Source organism: Ylistrum balloti, unplaced genomic scaffold, assembly GCF_031769215.1.
Source record: "Ylistrum balloti isolate Yb309-2 unplaced genomic scaffold, AGI_CSIRO_Ybal_v1 Utg369832, whole genome shotgun sequence".
Classification (NCBI taxonomy): Eukaryota; Metazoa; Mollusca; class Bivalvia; order Pectinida; family Pectinidae; genus Ylistrum; species Ylistrum balloti.
This window is the reverse complement of record NW_026781994.1, coordinates 398,613-422,720: the sequence shown is the minus strand read 5'-3', so window position 1 is coordinate 422,720 and position 24,108 is coordinate 398,613. Positions and strand designations below refer to the sequence as shown.

The 24,108-nt window shown below is 33.9% G+C and overlaps 1 protein-coding gene across 1 annotated transcript; it reads right to left on the bottom strand.

Moving 5' to 3' along the window:
• Positions 1-5,697: 5,697 nt before the first annotated feature.
• LOC132545214 (adiponectin receptor protein-like) lies at positions 5,698-23,212 on the bottom strand. Its single transcript, XM_060208890.1, has 7 exons — positions 23,157-23,212; positions 16,015-16,312; positions 15,286-15,601; positions 10,999-11,179; positions 10,543-10,730; positions 9,518-9,711; positions 5,698-8,721 (listed from the first exon to the last, which is right to left on the bottom strand). The coding sequence occupies exons 2-7, from the start codon at positions 16,210-16,212 to the stop codon at positions 8,596-8,598; spliced, it is 1,203 nt and encodes a 400-aa protein (XP_060064873.1). The 5' UTR covers positions 16,213-16,312; positions 23,157-23,212; the 3' UTR covers positions 5,698-8,595.
• Positions 23,213-24,108: the final 896 nt, after the last annotated feature.

Genomic DNA, 24,108 nt, shown 5'->3' with positions numbered 1-24,108 from the left:
TGTTAATTACAACTAGTAGTAATCTTCATCGTTCCTCAGTCAGTAGGGATGCATTTTTTCAGTTCCATCCCCCTACACACTAGTAACATCATATTTTAATGTCAAACAATGTACCAACATGCAATCCATACCACATACAATGTATTTTTATTTATTCATTTTAAAATTCGTCAATCCCGGGCTCGACCACTACAGTGCAATTAAGTCATCAAAAATGAAACAAAAAATCTTGAATTTATGAGCATGCTGATCGTGGACTTCACAATATCGTGAGGTTATAATTTTCTACAGGTGTGTGGTGAAATAGTCACTTGTAGATCATATTTTATATAACGCTACTGAACAAAATAAAGTTAACGTTTGCGTTTTCAGGTTTTCATTAAGTATAGGACGATGTTCTTTTTTAATAGACGTTTTATTTGGAATTTTTCTGTGTTTTCTACCACACCAGTCCTTCCGAGAGCAAATGGAGGGCTGAAACGCTCCTCCCAGGAAGAAACTGTTACATTTCTAGATCTTCGAGCAAATACATAAGGTTTTTACGACCAGTGTTTCTGCAGTGTTTGGATGTTCTTCAGAGCGTTGAAATGTGTAGGACAGGTACAAACGTTTTCACTTCGCAAACGAAAATGTGTAATTAGTGTGTATCTGTAGGGCTTGATGCGGTAGTATTTGTAAAGCGTACGCAATAGTGTCTTTTTTATATGATAGTTTGGCGGTAGATATCGCGTGTGTGTCGTGCAGAATTATATATGCAATACCAAAGTCTTACTCCATTTGTGATATTTGGAACTTCATTATACTCACCAGAAAGTGTGGACATGTTATGTATTGGTGTGTGTACGTTTTTTATGACATGGATACATGTTATATCGTTGTGTGTATATCTGTAATACACGGAGAATTGTTATATTTGGTGTGTGTACGTTTGTATGACACTGATGAATGTTATATTGGTGTGTGTACCTTTGTGTGACACGGATAAATGTTATATTGGTGTGTGTGTACATTTGTGTGACACTAATAAATGTTATATTGGTGTGTGTACCTTTGTGTGACACGGATAAATGTTATATTGGTGTGTGTACCTTTGTGTGACACGGATAAATGTTATATTGGTGTGTGTGTACATTTGTATGACACTGATAAATGTTATATTGGTGTGTGTACATTTGTATGACACTAATAAATGTTATATTGGTGTGTGTACCTTTGTATGACACTGATAAATGTTATATTTGGTGTGTGACACGGATAAATGTTATATTGGTGTGTGTACGTTTGTGTGACACTGATAAATGTTATATTGGTGTGTATACCTTTGCATGACACTGATAAATGTTATATTGGTGTGTGTACCTTTGTATGACACTGATAAATGTTATATTGGTGTGTGTGTACATTTGTATGACACTGATAAATGTTATATTGGTGTGTGTACCTTTGTATGACACAGATAAATGTTATAATGGTGTGTGTACATTTGTGTGACACTGATAAATGTTATAATGGTGTGTGTACGTTTGTGTGACACGGATAAATGTTATAATGGTGTGTGTACGTTTGTGTGACACGGATAAATGTTATATTGGTGTGTGTACGTTTGTGTGACACGGATAAATGTTATATTGGAGTGTGTGTACGTTGTATGACATCTATACATGTTATATTTTTTCGTGTACGTTTCTATGTCACCAAGACCTTTTACATCGCTGTGTGTATACATAATATATTCGTGGTTGTGAAGATCTGTTTGATAATCATGCAATTACCAACAATCGGCCATTTTACATCAGTATATTTTACATTACTGAATATGCAACGACATATTTTTCCTGTGGCATGTATAAATATCATCGTTGTAAAATTACAATTTTATTCACTCAATAATGTATTTTAGTTAGAGGAGACGACTCGAACATAGTTCGGCCTGCTTTCTTTCTCAAACTTTGAGATAAGTTTCAGGAAACTTATAAGCATTATCGTAAACAATCATATTTATTTCTAGTCTACCATGACCCACATTTATTGTTCATGTTTTATCGGAAGTACAATGCTACGCTTATAATCGTTTACTTTGTTACTAGAATGAAAAATGATATTCTATATCGTATGTATTGGAAAGCGTGATCATCGATGGGTATTTTAAATATATATATATATGTACGTTGTCGCTTACAAATTACATGTATTATATACCAAATTTACACCTCTGGAGACAGGCAACAGATGTTGAAGACAAAAAGAAAAAATCAAAGCTTGGTCTTTTTACTGGTTTGAGACACTTTGTATTTGTTTACTATTTTATGTGAAATTTTGTTATTTCATTCGTCTCCTCTATATTTTAGGTTGAAACGCACACATATAGACAACTTGTGTTGATAAATTGTCAATTAACACACGTTGTGTACATGGTCTAGCTGTGGATATATCATATTGTCCCTGGATATATTCTGATTTCGATTTGTGTGTATGATGCATATGTTCTAAATATATTACTACGTACAGTGCAATATATAGGGACACCTGCGTATTTGGTGTCGTGTAAGTGGTCCGGAGGGGACTTATCAAGATGGCAGCGAAGAAGACCAATGTATAGCATAGTAACACGAAATCCTAAGTTTGAAGAATTTGAAGCAGCATGGTGTGGTAAAGTTACCATTTCCTTGTCTAAATGGTAGTTAAAGTTCCACTTATGTTAATGTGCTGATTTCCATCAAAGTTAATGCTAAAAGTATTTGTAACGATTCGGGGAAATTATCTTAAAAAAAATACCACAGAAATTAATTGTAACCCATGCTTAAATTGCTCGGCTGTTAACACGTCTTGAACATCTTGAAATTTAGTTCGGTTTGTTTTATCACGTTTTCAAATCGGCGAAGTTTCGATGCCAGACCGACATTAAAAAATCAGACTAATTCAGACTACGTGTAACGCACCCTGTATGTTGTATAGTTATTATGGTTTATTCAGTAAATGGAATACAGAACAAATTATGCTTTATGTATTACATGGAATACGGACCATTTTGATCTGACGTATACCTAACGTGTTATTGATAGTTTCATTTTGACGAATTTCATGTTCGTAATGAGGTGATATATATGTATTGCTTTTCAAGACGCAATTTTTTTTATTTGTTTGTTTGTTTGTAATAGTCATTTATAGAACTTACACGACTGCCTTCCTTCAGTTACGTGTAAAAGAAAATGTCATTACACACCTTAGAAATACAGGTGCGAACCCTTGTAAGCACTTGTACGTGTTAGATACTCTGGAAAAACTACTCTAACGGGTTTTTACGTGTGTTCAATGTGTCTTTTTTCATTTTGAATCTTTCATTCGTAGATGTTGCGTTGCTGTCTTGTTTACTCACAGATTGCTTTATTAAAAAAATGATCACATTTCAGTATTGTTTTCTTATCATCTAGGAGCAAAATGGAGATAAAAAAATGTGTTATGTGATACAGATATAATCTCTGCAGGACACCCACTGGGCTGTCCTTAATCCCCATCTGAAGGTTTAAGATTAAGGAATATTTGCACTAGACCAGATAACCTTTTTCTCACTTCTTGGGAACATGACTTAAGGATTAAATAATACTGACGCACTTCTTGTAACCTCTTGGATGTCAGGTTTCCGGTTTCTCCTTTTCCATTTCCTTGACAACACCAAGCCTAGGACTTGGCGACAAGCTTCGATTCTTAAATCTACTACTAGATGCTATCTGTTTACAATAACAACGAGGCGATAATGATGGGAGAACTAAACGGAAATCGATATCAGTTTACGTACAAAGGATGAGGATTATATGGCCCCTCTAGAAGGTCTCCCTCGTGCGATTTCGATGATTGGACAAGAGACACGCCAGTGAAAAGCACCTTTCAAAACAAACGTGACATGTTGCTTGTTACAACTCTCGAAGGTCTACCTGGTGCATTGGACTAGAGACACCCCAGTGAAAAGCACCTTTCAATACAAACGTGACATGTACTTTATTACAACGACTCTTGAAGGTCTACCTTTTGTGATTTCGATGATTGGACAAGAGACACGCCAATGAAAACCACCTTCCAATACAAATTAAAAACTATTTATACAGTATCGTCAGATGAGCTATATGTATAGCTGTTGTAAAGGGCACATTGGAAGCAAGTATGAAATATCCAAATCGGTCACTAATCATGGTTACCTAACCCTTTTTCATTCAAACTGAAAAGGGTCATAACCTAACCTAAGAATGAACTGAATTATTTCCGGTACAGAATCCCGTCATACAGCGTTACACTTCCTGTACCAAACGGAATGTACTTTTCTGTCGCTATTTATATTTAGTAATACGTGTCTGTTTGCTTGCTGCACTGAAAACGGTAATACGAGACCTGTAAACGAACAAGAGTAACAAATTAACCATCACTATGTTAAGTATCAAAACCATCGTAACAATATTTCTGAAAATCATGCACCTGACACAATCACTGCCATTGAGAAAGTGGCTGTGTCGCCTGCCCAGAAAGGTTTCTGTATTTGTTCCAGATACGGCAGGGACAGGAACAACTCACCTGAAAAGCCATCTCAAACACGCCCCTTTGGTTAAAAAGCATTGTATGAAGTTTGAGTCTAATTATCCAAAGTAAACTGAAGAAATCACACAAAACCAATTTTCTTTCTACAGCTACAATGACCTTGACCTTTGACCTTTTGACCTAAATAGCAAACCCAAGCAAGTACCTCTGATAAAGTAATTGTACGAAAACAAAGTTTCTATTTACAGTAACAGTGACCTTGACCTTTGACCATACCTGAAAAGCGATCCCAAGCAAACCCAATTCGTAAGAAAGCACAGCATGAAGTGTGAGAGTTAATTGTCCACAGAAAACTCAAGTTATCACATGAAAACCAATCTCCTAAATATCGTACCCCTGGCCTAGACCTTTGACCTTCAAACCTCATAAGCAATCTCAAGGAAGCACTTTTGGTAAGGAAGCAGTGTATGAAGTTTGCGGTAGATCGGCCAAAGTGAACTCAAGTTACCGCGGAAAAAATAATTTCTAATGGTGCAAGGCACAGGCAAAGTATTTTCATTGGTTACAGGAGGAAAAAATTGACCTTTCACACTCTGCTATGCTCCTTTTGAAGATTACAAGGGAGTGACACCCAACTTCAAAGCCATTACAATATACTATTATGTGACCCTAGATTTGTTTGATATACAAGGCGACACACACTGACCCTTCAACTTTGCCATGGGATGTTCCCAGGGTGCAGAGGGGGAAAGTGTTTTAACCCATGGTGTATTGAGGATGGGCTTTGACTGGTTCATGTTAAAAAAAATGCAGTGATTGACAGGAAGTGACGATCCATGCACACCTGATCTCGACCTGAGGTTACAAAGTAAATACATTAATTTTGTTCAAATGCTAGCATTAAAAAGCTTTGTCTAAATCCGACCATAACATTGTCATGACAAGATGATCTGGAGAACAGGACAAATCGGGCATGTTTTACTTCATCCCGTTCCACCAAAGGTGAAAATTGCTTAAAATGTACTTGTATGTGCTGACAAAATTACATACAATGTTAACCAAATTCATCTTGAACTTGTTAATAAAGTCATGATCACCAATGCCTTGTACGAGTTACCATAAACATTTTACACTCATATTTGAAACATTAAGAACAACACCTCACCTGTATGACTTCTCATTTTTTTTTATTTGTAATAACATACATAATCGGAATGGGTATATCAGATCATCTCTTGCAATTCACCAAGTTTTTCCCTTAACTTAAGATCTTTCAAACTTGTGCAATTACTGCAAATAATAGCAACATGTATATAAACATAGAAAACAAACAAAATTAATTTAACAAAGGAAATACATGTATATTGTAATTAACTTTGTCACTAATTATCAAACGAGAATAAGTCAATTTATAGTTGTCTAGGTGTTGTCAATGAACTCTACTGTAAGGAAAACCACTTTGAATATACAGCACTAATTATGTTTAAATTAGAAAATTTATTGTAGAAAATTATTTGACATCTAAAAAATTTGAAGCATCGTTATGATATGATCAAGTAAACTTCCCATCCTCGATACTTCAGGGGTTACCATCACTTTTGCTGTCTGCACCCCTGGAACATGTCATAGCAACATTGAAGGCACAAGCCAAGTAATTTGATTGGTTCCAGGAGAAAAAAACAGACCAATCACAGGCTGATATGCTCTTTTTGAAGATTACAAAGGCGTAACATCAAACTTCTAAGCCATCAAAGGATCAAACTAGTTTTTTTTTTATCTTGTCCACATGATGTAGCACATGGAATGTTCAATTATGCTATGACATTTCAAGGGGTGCAGAGACTGAAATTGATCGTAATCTGTGCAGTATCAAGGATGGTAGACTTCCATATTATCTATCATCTAAGTGGTTTGGGGTGAAAACAAGATTAGTAAAATTCTACAGTATTTCTTCAGTTTTTCAAAAAATGCATGCAGTTGTGAAACATGGATCTACTAGCACTGATATAGAGGTGTATTTTGAACTACCAATGATAATTAATATCGTCTGTGGTTTATGGTTACACTGGGGCATGAAAGACAAATCTGACTGATGTCTGGTCACAAAAAACCATCATGTCAACACTGTATGTACTGTAAAGTGCTTAAAATCGTTAGTGTCTACTGGTTGCTCAATAATGTTTTTTCTCTAAAATTTTACTGTGCTCATTTTGTAAAATATCACAAACGAAAAAGGAAAAAACAATCAATTATATGTTGGATGAGATAACGGGATAATTGAATCTTCAATTTTTTTAAAAGTTGTATTAAAAAGAAAATAATGCAAATGTAAACACATGCAAATTCTAAGCATTATACAGCACAAATCATAAACAGAAGTACATAACATACTGCATCCACCATCATCACATAATTATTTTTTCACCATACAGTCATAAATAATTCTATTTCTGCACATGGTAAACATACCTGTGTATTCATATACCGAGTTAACAATAATACAGCAGACACATTAGGGGCAGTAACACATTCAACAGATACATCAAACTTTCTCTCACAAAGTCAACAATCTTCATCATCCATACATTACATTAATCAAATTAAAACCAGATTTTAATTTACTTTAATACATACAACAGTATAGCAGTAAATGAAGGTCTAGTGTTAATTTGACTGATGTGTCCTTAAACAAGATTCTATTTTGGCAACTTGTATTTTCACCACCGTGTCCTTCCTTCAGAACATATTCCAGTCACGTTATGACTGGATTTATATGTACAATGTAGGTAGAAATAAATTTCTGTATACTCTGTAAGTTTTTCAATATATGTTCATTTCAATAATTTTTTGCTATATCACAGAATTATATTTTTGATGTTCATCACCAAATTCAAACATTACAACATAATGTTATGATTAAAACCCACATTTGTCTGAACACACAGACATCATAAATGGTCAGTAACCTTTCACACTATGTAATTGATATGTTAAATTTTCTCTGCTCTTCTCTCTAATCGTTCGTCAGAGAACCTCTTTCATCATTATGCTTCGCAATCAGCACTTCATACCGGTATCCCAATACCAGTTCTTCACACAACACAGGGGCTTGTAGCTTGAACAGCTGTAAGCAGGTATTCTGTACATAGCTTACACAGCCTTATATACTGTTACCCACCACACATTCATGTACAATTGTATTAGCAAATCAAGGTACATTCACAAACCATATATGTTTGTATGACAGTTCTCTGTCTATATATAGATACATTTATTATAAATATTTACAGGTCACTGTGGTTCCAATTTCTTAAAATGAAATCATGACTGACCACACTGGTAGCAATTGTGTCCTAATCCTACAAACATATTCTATAATCCATTCAACTAACTTTTATCTGTCAACTGCTTTGCAAGATGTCTCTCTGTTTCAGACGCTGCATATTTATAAAATGCCCAATTTTGTCCTCTTTCAAAATGGAGTACAGTATGATGCAGAATGTTCTTACGCAAAATTTTAATTTATATTAAGTTCTGGTATAAAATAAACCTATGGAAGAAACTTGTCTTTGATCCTTAATTTCACATCTACATGTTTTAAAATGAACTTTCCCAACTTAAAATAACAAATTCACATTTTTTTATCACTGAAGAAGTGAAATACACTATTTTAACTTAAATATCACACTCTATAGTTTCCATTGTATTCTTGATGAGATTACAAATGGGACAAACTTAACAGTATAAACTCTCCAACTTTCCGTACCAAACAAACTTTAGGTAACACCCTTAACCAGTCACCTTAAAAATGACCAGGTTCTATATCGAACAACTCCAGACGCTATCTAGACATCCATACAAGCCATAACTTATCTCAACAAAGTGACCAGTGTAAATACATGACCGAGTACCTCTAAACTAACTGGTCATAATGTTTGACTTTTCATTGTGCTCCACAGTGCTCTAAACTGAATGTTTCAAATACACACTCCTATTGTCATTTGTCCATCAACTCCTGGAGTACAGATGATCAGGAAAAGACAGGGTGATTGTCACAAAGTCTGGTCCTCATTGTAACTCAGTAGCCAAACAGTCCCCAAGGGTCAGCCTGTAGGTGGCTATCTTGGATATTCCATGGAAATGTACAAACGCTGCAGCAAGGACAAAAACGTGGAAGATCTGGTGACTCTGGAACTGTGGAGAGAAAGATCAAATTTATCATTTTGATTAAGGGGATGCATTCAAACCACAAGTACATACATTTTATCAAGAGCTCGTAAGAAGGCAATAAACATACAGTATGGGGCAGCAAACTGCTATTACAGGAACTACAAAGATAACATTAAATTATAAATGTTCTTTGTATTTCCCATTCATCAATATTTCTATGAACATGTAGACATTTTGATCTGAATACAGTGAAGAATACATGTAATTAAAATATATATAATATATAGTGATTTAAAATTTTGTTTTTATCTATTTATTATCCATTATTATAATTTTTATAATGATAGAAATACAATTGCCCTGATAAACATGAAGGAAGGCAGTTGAAGGTAATCTTGTTGTATCAAAATGAACAAAGGGACATAACTTTGTCTATGGTACAGCAAATAAGCTGATTTTGTGAAACTTGACACCATTCAAGAAAATTTCATAGAACAACTATTAGGGACTATATCAGTATTGAAGATAATTTTTTATGTAGACACTGAGTTGATATGAACATGAAATCATTACAATAAAGCAAAGTCTATTGTAAGCTGACTCCATGTTCAAGAAATTCAATAGGAATAAAGTTTAACTGGGTTGCATTCATTCTTGGAGAAAAATACCTCAATGCATCCACCCTTTTATCCAGATATAGGTCTGTTAGACCAAAGCTGTACCATGTCAAATGTTGTTGAAATGAGAACAGTTGTATTGAACTACTAACCTTTTAAATGAAGAGGCCCAGTAAATGTACACGGAAGCATATACTACTTACCCAAATATCAAATTTGCCAGGAAATAGTCTTTCTGGGATCCTAACAGCATAAATGACTGCACCCACAATATAGAGTACAGCCATGAGGACTAACCATCCAAGGGCCGCAAAATTGATGGCATTGTAAAATCCTTCGTTGATAACATAGTGCAGTGCTGGTATAACCCCACTTAAACCAAGGCCAATAAACACACCTACAATAACAAAACAGAAATGTCAACATACAGCTGTTTTCATCTTTAAAGTGCTGTCTCTGTATCGAGAACAAATATATACAATAAGAATAAATTGAAAAAGAAACCAAGTAGACAAGTATACCATAACAAGTACTAAAAAAGAGAGCAGTGTCACCAACCAACTCGCCTCAATTTGTCAGGTCATCATGATTTTGGACATTTCATAACCTGCTTGAATCATGAAAATGCTACAATCACCTGACTTTATTTTTATTCTATCCATACATAAAAACTTAATATTTAATTTTTCTATCTAATATACTCAAAATAATATTAAAACATGACTCAGAATTTCATCTAAATATATACAGATGTGATAACTATACAATGGATTTGATTGTCAGGTCTTTTACATGATGAGCATGGCCGTGATCAGATATTTGACAAGAGGTTGGTGATACTGCAAGACTCCATGCCTTTCTGTTCAGATTTAATGTAGTCATACTCAGTTTGGACACCAAAATTTGTTAATGTTGTTCAGATATATTTGGTTACTTACAAGAATGTGGACAAGATTCACAAATTTTATATTCCTTTTTGTAAACAATGAGCAGTGCATTATTGTCATAAACAGTTATCTCCCTTAGAATAAGTGAACTCTAATTGATAATTTTTGGGTAAAAAGGTAAAAAAGGTCTCTTTTTTTGGCAAATATATTGAAAATAAACTATTGGTTTAAAGTTTGTGATATTCTGTTGTATACGGAGGCAAATTTTACATAAACACACAAATCTAAAGTTTAAGCAAGGGTGACATAAAAGTACAAGACAAGTTTCTTCCAAATCTCACCTGCTCTGACTGCACGGTATTGAGGCTGGGCAAACTTGTCCCACAAAGACACAACAATACAGGACGTTCCAAGGACAAATATAAGTACTAAGTAGGCAATCTTTGGTCCCAATTCACAGTAGAAACTGTAGTACAGCCAGGGTACAAATGAACCCATGGTCAGCAGGGCAATGCCACAGTAGTCCAACCTGCAGGAAATAAAATTACGTATAGAGAACTGATGCTGTTAGCACTTTCCAACTCCCTTTGACAGTGAAGAATTAGAAAATAATACTGATAATACTCCTTTGAAAGTAAAAGCAGATACATTCAGCATAATTCATAATATAATTCTGATAAAGGTCAATTATGATCAGTTTTAAACTTTACATATACATATATTAAAGCTCAGATATATATATTACAATATCAATCCTGAAATTAATTAAATACATCAGATATCTACAATTGCCTTACTTGTTAAAGAGCTTCCCAACCCTTTCAGAATGGCAGTATACTGTGTGAAACAGCCAGGAGAATCCCAAGCATAAAATAGCACCCACAAAAAATGCAGAGAACACCGCCTTCTCCTGCCACTGGACCTCAATGGACGGCCTAGACAAGAAGTACCCAGCTACACCCATGAACGCTATCATACCTGGGGAAAAAATGAAAATAGGTTAATGATGTACATTTGAGTATAATGATTTGATATCCAGAATACCCCTGGAGTTCAATGTCCTTCTTATTAACTTCAAAGAAAAATTAGTTTTAAATTGTAAGAAACGCAAAATGGCAAAAAAAGAGTATCAAGGAAGCCATCATTTATAATAGTAAAACAGATATCAATAAATAATGAAAAAAATATGACTTAGTTCTCATATGCTGTACAGGCAATTTTTTGTATATATATTTCGTAAAAATGATAGCTAAAATTCATTTAGGAAATCATCATTCAAGAAGGTTGTTTTCATGTTCAAAAGAAATCAATACCCAGGTGAAAACAAGGAATTGCTATAGATGCTATGTGTTGACATGTCAATAATTTTACCAGTCAATACTTTGCCATCAATCGGAAAGAGTTTACAAAATAAATTCTTTGTTGCAACATTTTTTAAAAAGTATAATTTGAAAGAGGACTTCATCCAGCCATACCAGAGCTGGTAAATTTTTATCATATATAATACCTACTACCAATGACTGAGGCATGGAGTAATGAAGGTTGTTTTAATCACAACATAACCATCATCAATACTGGTAAATTAGTTGACTTGTTTAATGGCTGTGTAGATTTGCCTTGAAGAGTGATACTTTATTAGGAAATTCTCTTGTGACAATTTCTACTCCTAAAGTACACATTAAAGTACAGCCCATTTTGTGCATTACATAGGTTATTGACCTGATAGTATTGGAATCCTCTGAGTTGCAGTAATAAGAGGGAACAATGATAGCATGATACCTGAGAATTACTGCCTACAACAAAATAACAAAAATGTCCTTATATTTGTACCTGTGAATTACTGCCTACAACAAAATAACAACTATGTCCTTACATTTGTACCTGTGAATTACTACCTACAACAAAATAACAAATATTTTCTTACATTTGTATCTGTGAATTACTGCCTACAACAAAATAACAACTATGTCCCTACATTTGTACCTGTGAATTACTGCCTACAACAAAATAACAACTATGTCCTTACATTTGTACCTGTGAATTACTGCCTACAACAAAATAACAAATATTTTCTTACATTTGTACCTGTGAATTACTGCCTACAACAAAAGAACAACTATGTCCCTACATTTGTACCTGTGAATTACTGCCTACAACAAAATAACAAATATTTTCTTACATTTGTACCTGTGAATTACTGCCTACAACAAAATAACAACTATGTCCTTACATTTGTACCTGTGAATTACTGCCTACAACAAAAGAACAACTATGTCCCTACATTTGTACCTGTGAATTACTGCCTACAACAAAATAACAAATATTTTCTTACATTTGTACCTGTGAATTACTGCCTACAACAAAATAACGAATATGTCCTTACATTTGTTTCTTAACCATTCAATTCAATGCCCATATTACCTAAAGAAAAAAAATTCAATATTGCTCCATAAAGAACATAATTTTAATTCCCTTTTACTTTATAATTAAAGTTTTTGTTATTTGATAAGAACAGCCATAATTGTTTTACAAATTTTCATTTGTTTCTTATTAATGAAGAAAATTGGATTGGAATGCATTAATATAAAGAACCTAAACTCCGAGACACACTACATTTGCATTTGGTTTCTCCTTTACATTAAATCTACTTTGACATAAATATTTAATGACACAGAGATATGCTGGAAATTGTTTTGAACTAGAGACCTTAAACTAGTTACACCATACCCAACTATTCTGAGTTTGAAAAACTATGTACCTGTAATTAATTCTCTTGTAAAATTTATATAGAAAGATCTAAGATTGTACATATACATACAAATGTACAGAAAGATCCTACACCATGTACACAGGTACATAAATTGAGTGTGTATGAAAGTGTCTTCATATATAAGTTGTATTAGTACAACTTTCAACAGTTTGTTGTTCAATCTCTTAATTACCTGATGTTGATGTCACAATGAACTTTGCTTGATGATGATATATATATATATAATAATGAGCCAAAAAATTGCTCTGCATAGAAATATAGTTAAGTACTTCAACGGGTATATAATTCTAACAACAATTTTAAGAACCAATGTAAACAAGCTTGTTCACTGCAACAAAGGATATCACTTATTAAAACCATTATTCTCATATGCTAAACATATTATTATTGAAAATTAAGAAGTAATTCTAGCGAATATAAGCCATGTACTAATGTACAGCTTATATCCTTCACTGCCGAATACAGTAAAAATACATCTGGCAGGTGAATTCCAATATGTACATGTACAGAAGTACAGGAAGCTCCAAGGCTGTACATACATGTACAGCGGTACAGAAAGCTCCAAGACTGTACATACATGTACAGAGATACAGAAAGCTCCAAGACTGTACATACATGTACAGAAGTACAGGAAGGTCCAAGGCTGTACATACATGTACAGAGGTACAGAAAGCCTGCAGACTACACATACATGTACAGAGGTACAGAAAGCACCAAGACTGTACATACATGTACAGATGTCAGAAAGCTCCAAGACTGTACATACATGTACAGAGGAACAGAAAGCACCAAGACTGTACATACATGTACAGAGGAACAGAAAGCACCAAGACTGTACATACATGTACAGAGGCACAGTAAGCTCCAAGACTGTACATACATGTACAGAGGTACAGAAAGCACCAAGACTATACATACATGTACAGAGGTACAGAAAGCCTGCAGACTGTACATACATGTACAGATGTCAGAAAGCACCAAGACTGTACATACATGTATAGAGGTACAGAAAGCACCAAGACTGTACATACATGTACAGAGGTACAGAAAGCATCAAGACTGTACATACATGTACAGAGGTACAGAAAGCACCAAGACTGTACATACATGTACAGAGGTACAGAGAGCACCAAGACTGTACATACATGTACAGAGGAACAGAAAGCTCCAAGACTGTACATACATGTACAGAGGTACAGAAAGCATCAAGACTATACATACATGTAAAGAGGTACAGATAGCCAGCAGACTGTACATACATGTATAGAGGTACAGAAAGCACCAAGACTGTACATACATGTACAGCGGAACAGAAAGCACCAGGACTGTACATACATGGACAGAGGAACAGAAAGCTCCAAGACTGTATGTACATGTACAGAGGTGTAAAAGTTCTTTGACTATCCTCTTTCTATGTATCCTTATACTGAAAACCTTAATATATTCAAAACTTTCAGCTGATGTAGACAACATTTGTTTACTGAAAATGCTTGTCTGGAATATTTGAAAATTATCCTCAGGTATACGGAGTTTTATCAGAAATAAAACATTACACAAGCATCTAAAGAACTTTTAATTCCTAACAGATGTGCCTTGTCAGCAGATTGGTTTTCCTTAAGTGCCTACAGACAGAAAGTGTACAACATTAGCACTGGGAAAGTTATGTATTTATAGTAATTACTTGTCTGCATCCAAGCAAGGGAGTAAAACTATTATCAGATGTGGTTGTGGAGTATCAATGGCTGGTGTATAGGTAAACTGTAGACAGATGTTACAACAGGTTCAGAAACATGCCTTTACTCCCAAACGTAGCCACCACACGATCAGTGTCTGAGACTTAACGTCTTAACAGTTGGAATGGTAACATGCCTTCTCCATAGTAATGTCTGTTTAAAGGGGTACCGGTACTGGATTTAGTAAAGACTACCAGTGGTATAGTGTCTGTGGTGGAAATTATTGTGCACTACATTACCACTAATTAATGTGAGTGAAATGTGGGGGTGCGGGTGGGGGGTTATTAACTATACAGATTTACTGTGCAGTAATGTTGCACAGTGATTTGTTAGGGTATAAGATATAAAGATTTAAAGCGTAATAGGGATGAAAAAATCTGACTGTGATAAGGTCTTACAGTGTTATCTGTTAGGTTAAAAAACAGACATTAAGTGCTATTAAGGTGAGGAAATCTGATCTGTTAGGGAGGGGTTGACAGTGTACAGATATCTTCAGCAATTTACAAAAAATGAAATTGAAGATAAACATTTTTGTATAAAAATATACAGAAAATCACATTGATCTGTGTAATTATACAAACCTAGCAGGTGTGTCCATATATTGCCTGTCTCAGTGTGAATCCTGAATATTGACTTAAAGCACTGTAAGAATGAGTTGGTGGGGGGTCTGTGGCCTGTGTGTAGGAAATCATTGTCTTTCAGCCAGTCTGGCAGGGAGTGGTGATGTACAACTCGCCACGCCCCTGCCCACACCTTTTTCACAAACTCCTCTGCCTGCTCTGCTGCCTTACAAGTGCCTGCTAGAAAGTCAATCTTGGGTGAAGACTTTCCACTCAGTGCTTGGTCGACCTCATCTTCCTCCTCACCTTCTATACTGGACTGTTTTGACAACTTTGTCTGTGGATCAAATGAACATTTATCATACTTATTTGAACTTCCATATAATGTTGAATCAATTCACGACGTACAAGTTCCGCAAATGTTTTCCTGATTATGCAGCAATGTTATGTCTGTCGCCGCTGAATAAATAAAGACAACACTGATGATGTCAACTTGTGATTGGGCAAGTGAAGTGGCAAAAATGTTCCACCTAGATGGGACACACACAGTTATAAGAACAGTACTAATGGTACTATTAGCACCCTACAACTACATAATATAAATGTATTTGTTGACATATAAGAATATCTCCATACATCCAAGATCTTATACGACTTTTCATTTCATTTAAAAATGATGAACACTTTTTTTTCCTGTTAGCCTGCAACTGATATATCATTTCACAACAGCCAGAACTTAAAAAAACTTACTCTTTTGAAAAATAAAGGTTTACGTAATGTTGTCCTCCTCTCTGCCTGTTTTGTAGTCATGGTCAGGTCTTCCTCAGCATCAGAATAATCACTGTCAAGTGACACATTATTTAAGTCCTGATTGGCTATTGAGATGGGCTGCTGTATGATGGGACTGGCTTCTAGTATAATTGTGGGCGTTGTTAACGAGGACGCCATGATTATCAATAATATATTCTGTATCAGTCCCACAGTTTAATCACAGTTGTTGACAATCTGCTGAATGAGATTTCCTTACTTTTAATTAATCAGATGTATTCTGAAAGAAGAAAAAAGACAGTATGTTATTACATAAATTAAATGTCTGTGCTTAGCGTACAAGGTTCTTATACTATTTTTCAAACAGTAATGATTATAAATATACAGCCAAATAAATTAAAAAATATTAAAAATGTGCACATATGTGTGTAGCCAGTGGTGACATAATAATAAGAACTTATGTTTATGTTTGTTAATACTTTGTACATGAACAATAATTAGCTCTATAGGAGAGTAAGTAGGCAGCATATTTACAGTACACTGACAGTATACACATTTGAAAAGTTTATAGACAAACATTGGGTTTTATATACTTGTCATGTCTACATGCTTTACAATCAATCATTATCTGTAGAAATATGTACATGTAGAATCTACTGTATATGTAGAGTGTAAATCATCTGTAGAAATATGTACATGTAGAATCTACTGTATATGTAGAATGTACATCATCTGTAGAAATACGTACATGTAGAATCTACTGTATATGTAGAGTGTACATCATCTGTAGAAATATGTACATGTAGAATCTACTGTATATGTAGAGTGTACATTCTGTAGAAATATGTACATGTAGAATCTACTGTTACATGTAGAACCTACTGTTTATGTAGAGTGTACATTATCTGTAGAAATATGTACATGTAGAATCTACTGTTACATGTAGAACCTACTGTTTATGTAGAGTGTACATTCTGTAGAAATATGTACATGTAGATCTACTGTATATGTAGAGTGTACATTTTGTAGAAATATGTACATATAGACCTACTGTATATGTAGAGTGTACATCATCTGTAGGAATATGTACATGTAGAACCTACTGTATATGTAGAGTGTACATTATCCATAGAAATATGTACATGTATATGTAGAGTGTACATTATCCATAGAAATATGTACATGTATATGTAGAGTGTACATTTTGTAGAAATACGTACATGTAGACCTACTGTACATTGTCTATGTAGATTGCAAACTAACAACTGGTAGCAAAAGGGAAATTAGAAAAAATTGACTGTTCAGACCGTACAAATCAGGGACAGATCTAATTTGAGTTTCCTTATACTATGCAAACTTCCTTCATGTATATATACAAAACACAGTATTCACCTTTTATCTTCTTGCAAAGTTTCTTTGTAGAAATATCCTTCATAACATGCATTACAATTGACACCTTGTATTTCAACAATACTTTAAAAAAAACTTGCTACATGTATAAACAAAAGCAATCACCTACTTAGTACTTCAGCCCTCCCTCTACATATTAGAATTGAGCTTCTGTCCGTGCACATATTTTTATATATAACACGAACTCCAGGAAATTTCCTGACTTTCAGCATCACGCCACCACAGGATTTACACACAACTTTATACACAATCCTAATGTACAGGTCCTTATATCATTAGTAATTTTGTTGATTTTATTCTAAAAATAGTTATAAATTATCACTTACAATACTTTGGTTAAAATTATCACTAACGTCACTGAATTTCTCATGAAGACTCAAAAAAAGACTTTCCTTAGGGAATTACTTGGATGATACGTGTTTTAACAATAAAAAGAATTTCAATTTTACCTTGAACAATTAATTTAATAAATATGTATTAATACGTGTGTATATATATATAAACATATGGCACTTTACACAACACATCATCCAAACAAAATTACACATAATTATAATATATCATTCAAACAAAATTAAAAGTAATCATAATAAGGTATATAAATATCCATTTTCCTCATAATTTTTCTAATTCTTTTACAGGCATCCATGTTAAAAGTCATAATTAATTGCTAAGACTAGTCTAGTGTAATGTGTTGACTCTCGATCAAATAATAAAGCTAAAGAAATATGATCCTATGAGTAGCGTCTGTAAAAATCAGTCGTTTTATACATGGTATTATGTATCCTCACCACAAGGCACAAGCATTAAAATTGAAACTTGCCATGTAAATCATCACTAGAAGTAGTTTCTAGATACCATATCTTTGCTAATGAAAATGAGAAAATTAATTGGATATGCACATTGCAGTATATGGTCGCCATAAGTTACTCATATGCTAAATACAAAACAGAACCATATACATCATATGTTAACTTTGACAGCTCACTGCTGTGAATTGTCATTTTGTAATAAAGGAATTTTATAACTGTGTAAATATTTCTAATAATTTTTAGAACTGAAATAAATTTAATCTAGTTACATTTAACTTACCTTGAAACATAAATGGTTTGTAACAAATAATAACTAGGTTTCATAATAAGCTACATCACCTGATGATTAAGCATCTGATCAAGTTGACAGGCCATCTAACCCTTAAGAATTTACATGTATATATATATATATACACACAGATATCAATGTATATTTGTACACTTTGAAATTTTCCATTCAAATATCATGTCATCTGTGTATCTGTGATAATGAACTTTGGTAAAACCTATATAGATGTCATAACACATGTATGTGACAAGTTCGACTCTGAATGTTTGTTGTTTACTATGGTCTATATATATACATTGTACATCACTAACTCATCCCCATTGAATTAGGCCAATATGCTATCTGTGTATGAATGTGGCCTTTGGACCACTACACTTCATGTACAATGTCAGGTGATCAGGTAAATATACATACAGATGAGTAAATTTAAGTCTATATCTTGATGGTTTAACAATAACTTAAAAACGTCATCAATGTTGATTAAGTTATTCGGTCACTCAGATAACTGTTCATATTGTTCTGTGATCTTATGAGTAACATTTACACACTTTGGTGAACAACCACCATCAGTTACTTTTGGCATTTGTTACTCGTATCCAAACTTGATGGAAAATTAGTCTTTGTGGTTGAGGCCATTTTGTAATATTTTGTATTTTAAAAACTTTGAATCATCTTTGGAATTTGACTTTTGTCTTAGCATAATTAGCAAATTTTACTTCACATTAGAAATACATAAGTGTCTGAATTAGTTTTTATTTATTTCTTAACTTTGAAAAACAATGGTGCTTTTCGTTGGATATTTTGAAAGTTCAGACTTCTATTTCAAGTGGTTGATAAATCTAATTACTGAAATGAAGAAATAAGTAGATTTTCAAACTGGTGTGTCCTATTGCAGGAAATACAGGACTCCATGACTTGCATATCTGTGTCCCAAAAATATCAGCCCTCAGGTTTAATGGTCATCCAAGTTTTTACTTTGTATTGGCTCGTATTATGTAACAGGACACGTAACATCATAATGACTAATGATATAAACTAAAGAGTGAAAAAGAAATTCTCTTGTGTTTAAAATGAATTTGATGGAACAGAAAATCTTAAAAATTGAACAATTCTATAGGCAATTCAATTCAAATTCCAAAGGCCATTTTGTTGTTGATACAGAATAAAAACAGCAGATCATGCTTTGATCAAGATGGGAAATGTTACAGTTCAATATTGTATGCAAGCTGTATTTTCACAGGGCTGGATTCCAGCAATTTTTTTTTCGATTTGATCCACATATAAGATGCACCGGGATGTAAGCCGCACCATTTTGTTATGATATGGTAACCTTCACATTGACCAAAGTTCGTTGATATAACAGACAACAAAAGGCAATTTATCAAGGTTGTCAGTGAAACATTTCATATAAGTTTGCAAATGATTTATACACCGATAATCCTTTATTTTATTGATGTGCTTGAATAACATAAAATAGCAATTATCAAACTCCTGTGGCTTGGGAGCTTTCAAAGATTGTCTACGTACAGATATAGGGGCATGTCGGTATGTACAGTTTATTTAACAATATCTCTATCAGTGTCTGTACTGTTAAATATCAACAAAGGCCATTGCATGCTGACCAAATTCTTATAGTCACATTTATTTCTTGTAAGTTATACGATGCCATTCTTATCATAAACAAGCATGGCAGTCATTCTTGAATTTGACTTGATGACTTATCGATCCCAAGATGCATCAGGTCCTTGCAAACTTCTGCTATGGCTTCCAAAGCAACAATGAAAATGCAGAAGATATCATTGTGAATCATATTAAAAGGTATGATTAATCAAATCCACATGAATGTTGTCTTTATTTCAATCTTAAAATCATCTGGTATACAGTTGCAAATGATGGTTTTAAACGATATGTATCAGTCACAAACATGTGATGGAAAGGTACTCATAAAAAACGGACGTCTTGTACTGGCGTACTGGTATCCTTGGTTTAAATCACTATTTTTTATTCTTTCTGAAAGCATGGCATATTAGAGCAACCAAAATTATCAGGGTGCAAGGTAATGCAGTCAACGGTGTATGTGATATGCAGTGACAAAATGTCTGTTCTGAAATACATAACGGTCTGGAACTGATGTCATGATGATACTCTTCATTTTTTCATTCAGTCTATGGTTCTTTTTCCGCTGCTTATAATCCAGAAAATACTCTAATAATTGCAACCAAGTGCTTTGAGGACAAAAATTTGTAAAGATAGACATTTATACACCTAGTCGCTTTTCATAAAACTCCAATATTAGCTTTTTCCATATTTTTCCATGACACAGCACTTAACTTATTTATGTAACCAAGATTAGGTGACAAATACTCACATTTACATTAAGTTTATACTTGTACGGGATATCAATCCATCTCCTCAACAAAAATTGCCTTTATTTCAATCTGTTGGAACTCATTTGACAGTTAAAATGAACTGCGATGAAATCATCCTATTAATGGTGGCTAGAAACTGTGTCAAAAGAACTACCATGTAACTTTGTTTGTCTGTTCTGATTCTAATTGCAAATGGATCCCTATTTTAGTGTTATCCTATTTCATAAGCATTTCTCTGTCCATCACTGACCTGCCATCGGGGTCACAGCACTGCTTGCAGTCATATCTTCCCTGATTTCTGTACTCAAATTCAATACTTGCCATTTGTAAATTTGTATTCATGGAAAAGGAGTGCATATATGGTCACAATTTACATGGTGATGTTAACATTAAAGAAGGGACTCACTGATTTTTTAGCAGGGAGAAGGGTTATTTTTTCTACTAACTTACTAAGAAGCTGTTTACTATGATGCAAATGGTAGATTGTGGTGAGGAGTTGGTAATTCTAACAAGTGTTACCTATTTTTGGACTGTTCAGTTGAACTCAATCCAATTGGTGAAACTTGAAGAAGTTTAAAACAATTTTGTTCAAGATAGAGGCCATGGCAGTCACCTTGGGTTTCAGACATACCCGAAAAATGACAATATTTGATCAGGACCATCTCAGGATCATTTCATGCAAGTTTGAGCTCAATCCAACCGGTGGAACTTGAGAAGAAGTTGAAAATGTCAAAAATGTACACACTGTGCATGGTGGACAATGATGGGTGAAGCACAATGGCCATAGACATTATATCAGTTCTGTATTCAGAACTGAAAGAGATCGATATTGAAATTGTTTTTATTACTGTAATAAAGATGATATCTTCTGTACATTGCCATTTTGTTTGGTTTCAAGTGGTGATCGGTTTTGACATGGATAGATTTAGGAAAGTTGCATTGCACATATTTAAACATAACTATTATTGTCCTGCCTCGAATGTCCACTGCAAACCAGAGCAATACTAGCTTGTTATTGACACAAATCACAATCTGATTGTTTTCATGAATACCTCGTCTGTCAATTTTAGTAAGTTCTTAGTATAATACTTGATTGTTTCAAATTAGGGGCAGTATGCATTCATGACACTGTTTTGAAAGATGGCAACATTGTTTACAGCACAAGACTCTACCACAAGTTGGAATATTTCCACCAATTGGAAAACCAGGATTGATAGTAGCAGTTAGTTCCAAAAGCTGTTACAATATGCTGAAATCGTAACCGTGTTACGTTTAATGGCAAAAGTGAAAAATTTCATTTATACTATGAGTCATGAAGTGGTGACATGGAAGCGGAATTCCCAGCAATGCTTTGTGACAATGGCAGATAGTAACATGAAAGACATAGTAACAAATAGTCTCACTGACCAAGATGCTTCATCGCGTGTGCAGACAACAAGAGTTTGTCTAAACAAGACTGATCAATTAGTATGTTACTTGGCAAGCCTACAGGGATTGTTCAAAAAGATAGACTAGGAAAAACAATACACCATAAACTAGAAAGGAACACAATAAATACAATATTCATGGAAGGAAGAGTTTGATCCTTAAACTTCAGAATAAATCATTTTTATCACTAAATGTTTTGTCACATTTGTTTATCACTCAGAAATACATAATTTATAAGACTACATATCCATATAATTAAATGTGATTTTCGGTAAGTTAGTGTTAATGCATGTGACAAATATGTTATAATCAACTTAGTGTAATAAGATTGGGGATATATACTGTGAATCAAATTTCACAGAATATTTCATTAAAGATGGTTATGGTGCGTATTTGGTCAGAAATCCACTGCGTTCCTGATGTTTTCATTTTTGGGTATTTACTTGTTCGTCCCGTGGATATTATAAAACTGTTGTAGAAACTTTGTAATATAGAACGTTAACCTGCAGCGTAAAAAAATGACAAGTTCTACTAAGTTAATTACAAAAATTCCGGAGTTTGATGCAGAAATATGGCAAAGCCGAGTGACCTCTGTTTGTAAACAAAGACATCAGTGCCGTGACGTAGGAACATTGATGATGAAAGTGTGTATCCCCCATGGCCCGTCAGATTCCAGCCACTAGTGATCACCTGATCGTGATCCCTGCTTCACATTACAATACCCAAAGGCCCTTAGGCCTACACAATGATCTTTTTCTGAAGTTAGGCACAGAATCAGTAATTATTATAAAAGTTGATAAATGATCATACACTTACCGATTCCAACAAAACTGTTTATGTTATTGTAAACATCTTGACGAGTGGTATCACATCTGACAAAAAATGGAACTCTTATGTTTTGATGACGTCTATGTTGTGTGCACATGTTATAGTGACGTTATCACCGGAAGTGCCCTTCTGAGTTAGTTTACATTGGTGATAGAGTTGAAGTTCACATGTACACACACGTATAGAGAGAGGACTGTGGCAGGTGGATTGGAATATCGATCGGACTAATATGCAGCCGTTTATTGCTCAACACCTGATGCGCTAGGGATTTAGAAGCACGAAGATCGTGAGTATTGATTGGCTGTCATACAAGTAAAGTGAAAGTAAGATATCATGATATGATGAAACAGTTTCTAAGTTTACATGAACATCATTGAGTTGAACAGAACGAGACTTACAACTGTATTCAAACGAAACGAAGGCGATGGTATGTGCGGATTTAAATAAATTACATTGTGTAATATATAATTTTGGTTGTATGATGAATAATAAATTTCACGATTTATTAGAATCTAATATGTTTAAATAATTCAAATTTAAAGTTGAATCAACTAAACTATTGTAATACTGTGTAATTGACATTACAACACATGTCAATTCAAAATAAAGTGTTAACTTCTTTTCTATGATGCAAATAAATATGGCTGAATCTTTCACTATTTATGAACTTGAAAATAACTAAAACACATGTACAATTTTATCTGTCAAAAGAGACTTTGCTGGGACATGGGTCAAAAAGTTAGTTTAAGTATCTACAATTTATATACAAATGTTACAGAAGTTTTGTTCTATAGACATAGAGGAGATATTTAAGATTGCTATGAATTTTTGTATACCATACTGATCAAACATCATAAGGTGAAAAAGAATGAAAATTAAATAAAAATATTTACACTTTAGAAAATCCAAGTAGCTACATTTTTATTTTTAACATCAATAC

Excerpts from the sequence above, each read along its gene's own strand:
- LOC132545214 (XM_060208890.1), bottom strand. The coding sequence starts at position 16,212 with ATGGCGTCCTCGTTAACAACGCCCACAATTATACTAGAAGCCAGTCCC. Across the intron at positions 11,180-15,285 it reads TATATGGACACACCTGCTAG|GTATGATAGCGTTCATGGGT; the intron begins GTTTGTATAATT and ends TTTTTTCCCCAG. Across the intron at positions 8,722-9,517 it reads CTGGCAAATTTGATATTTGG|TTCCAGAGTCACCAGATCTT; the intron begins GTAAGTAGTATA and ends TTCTCTCCACAG.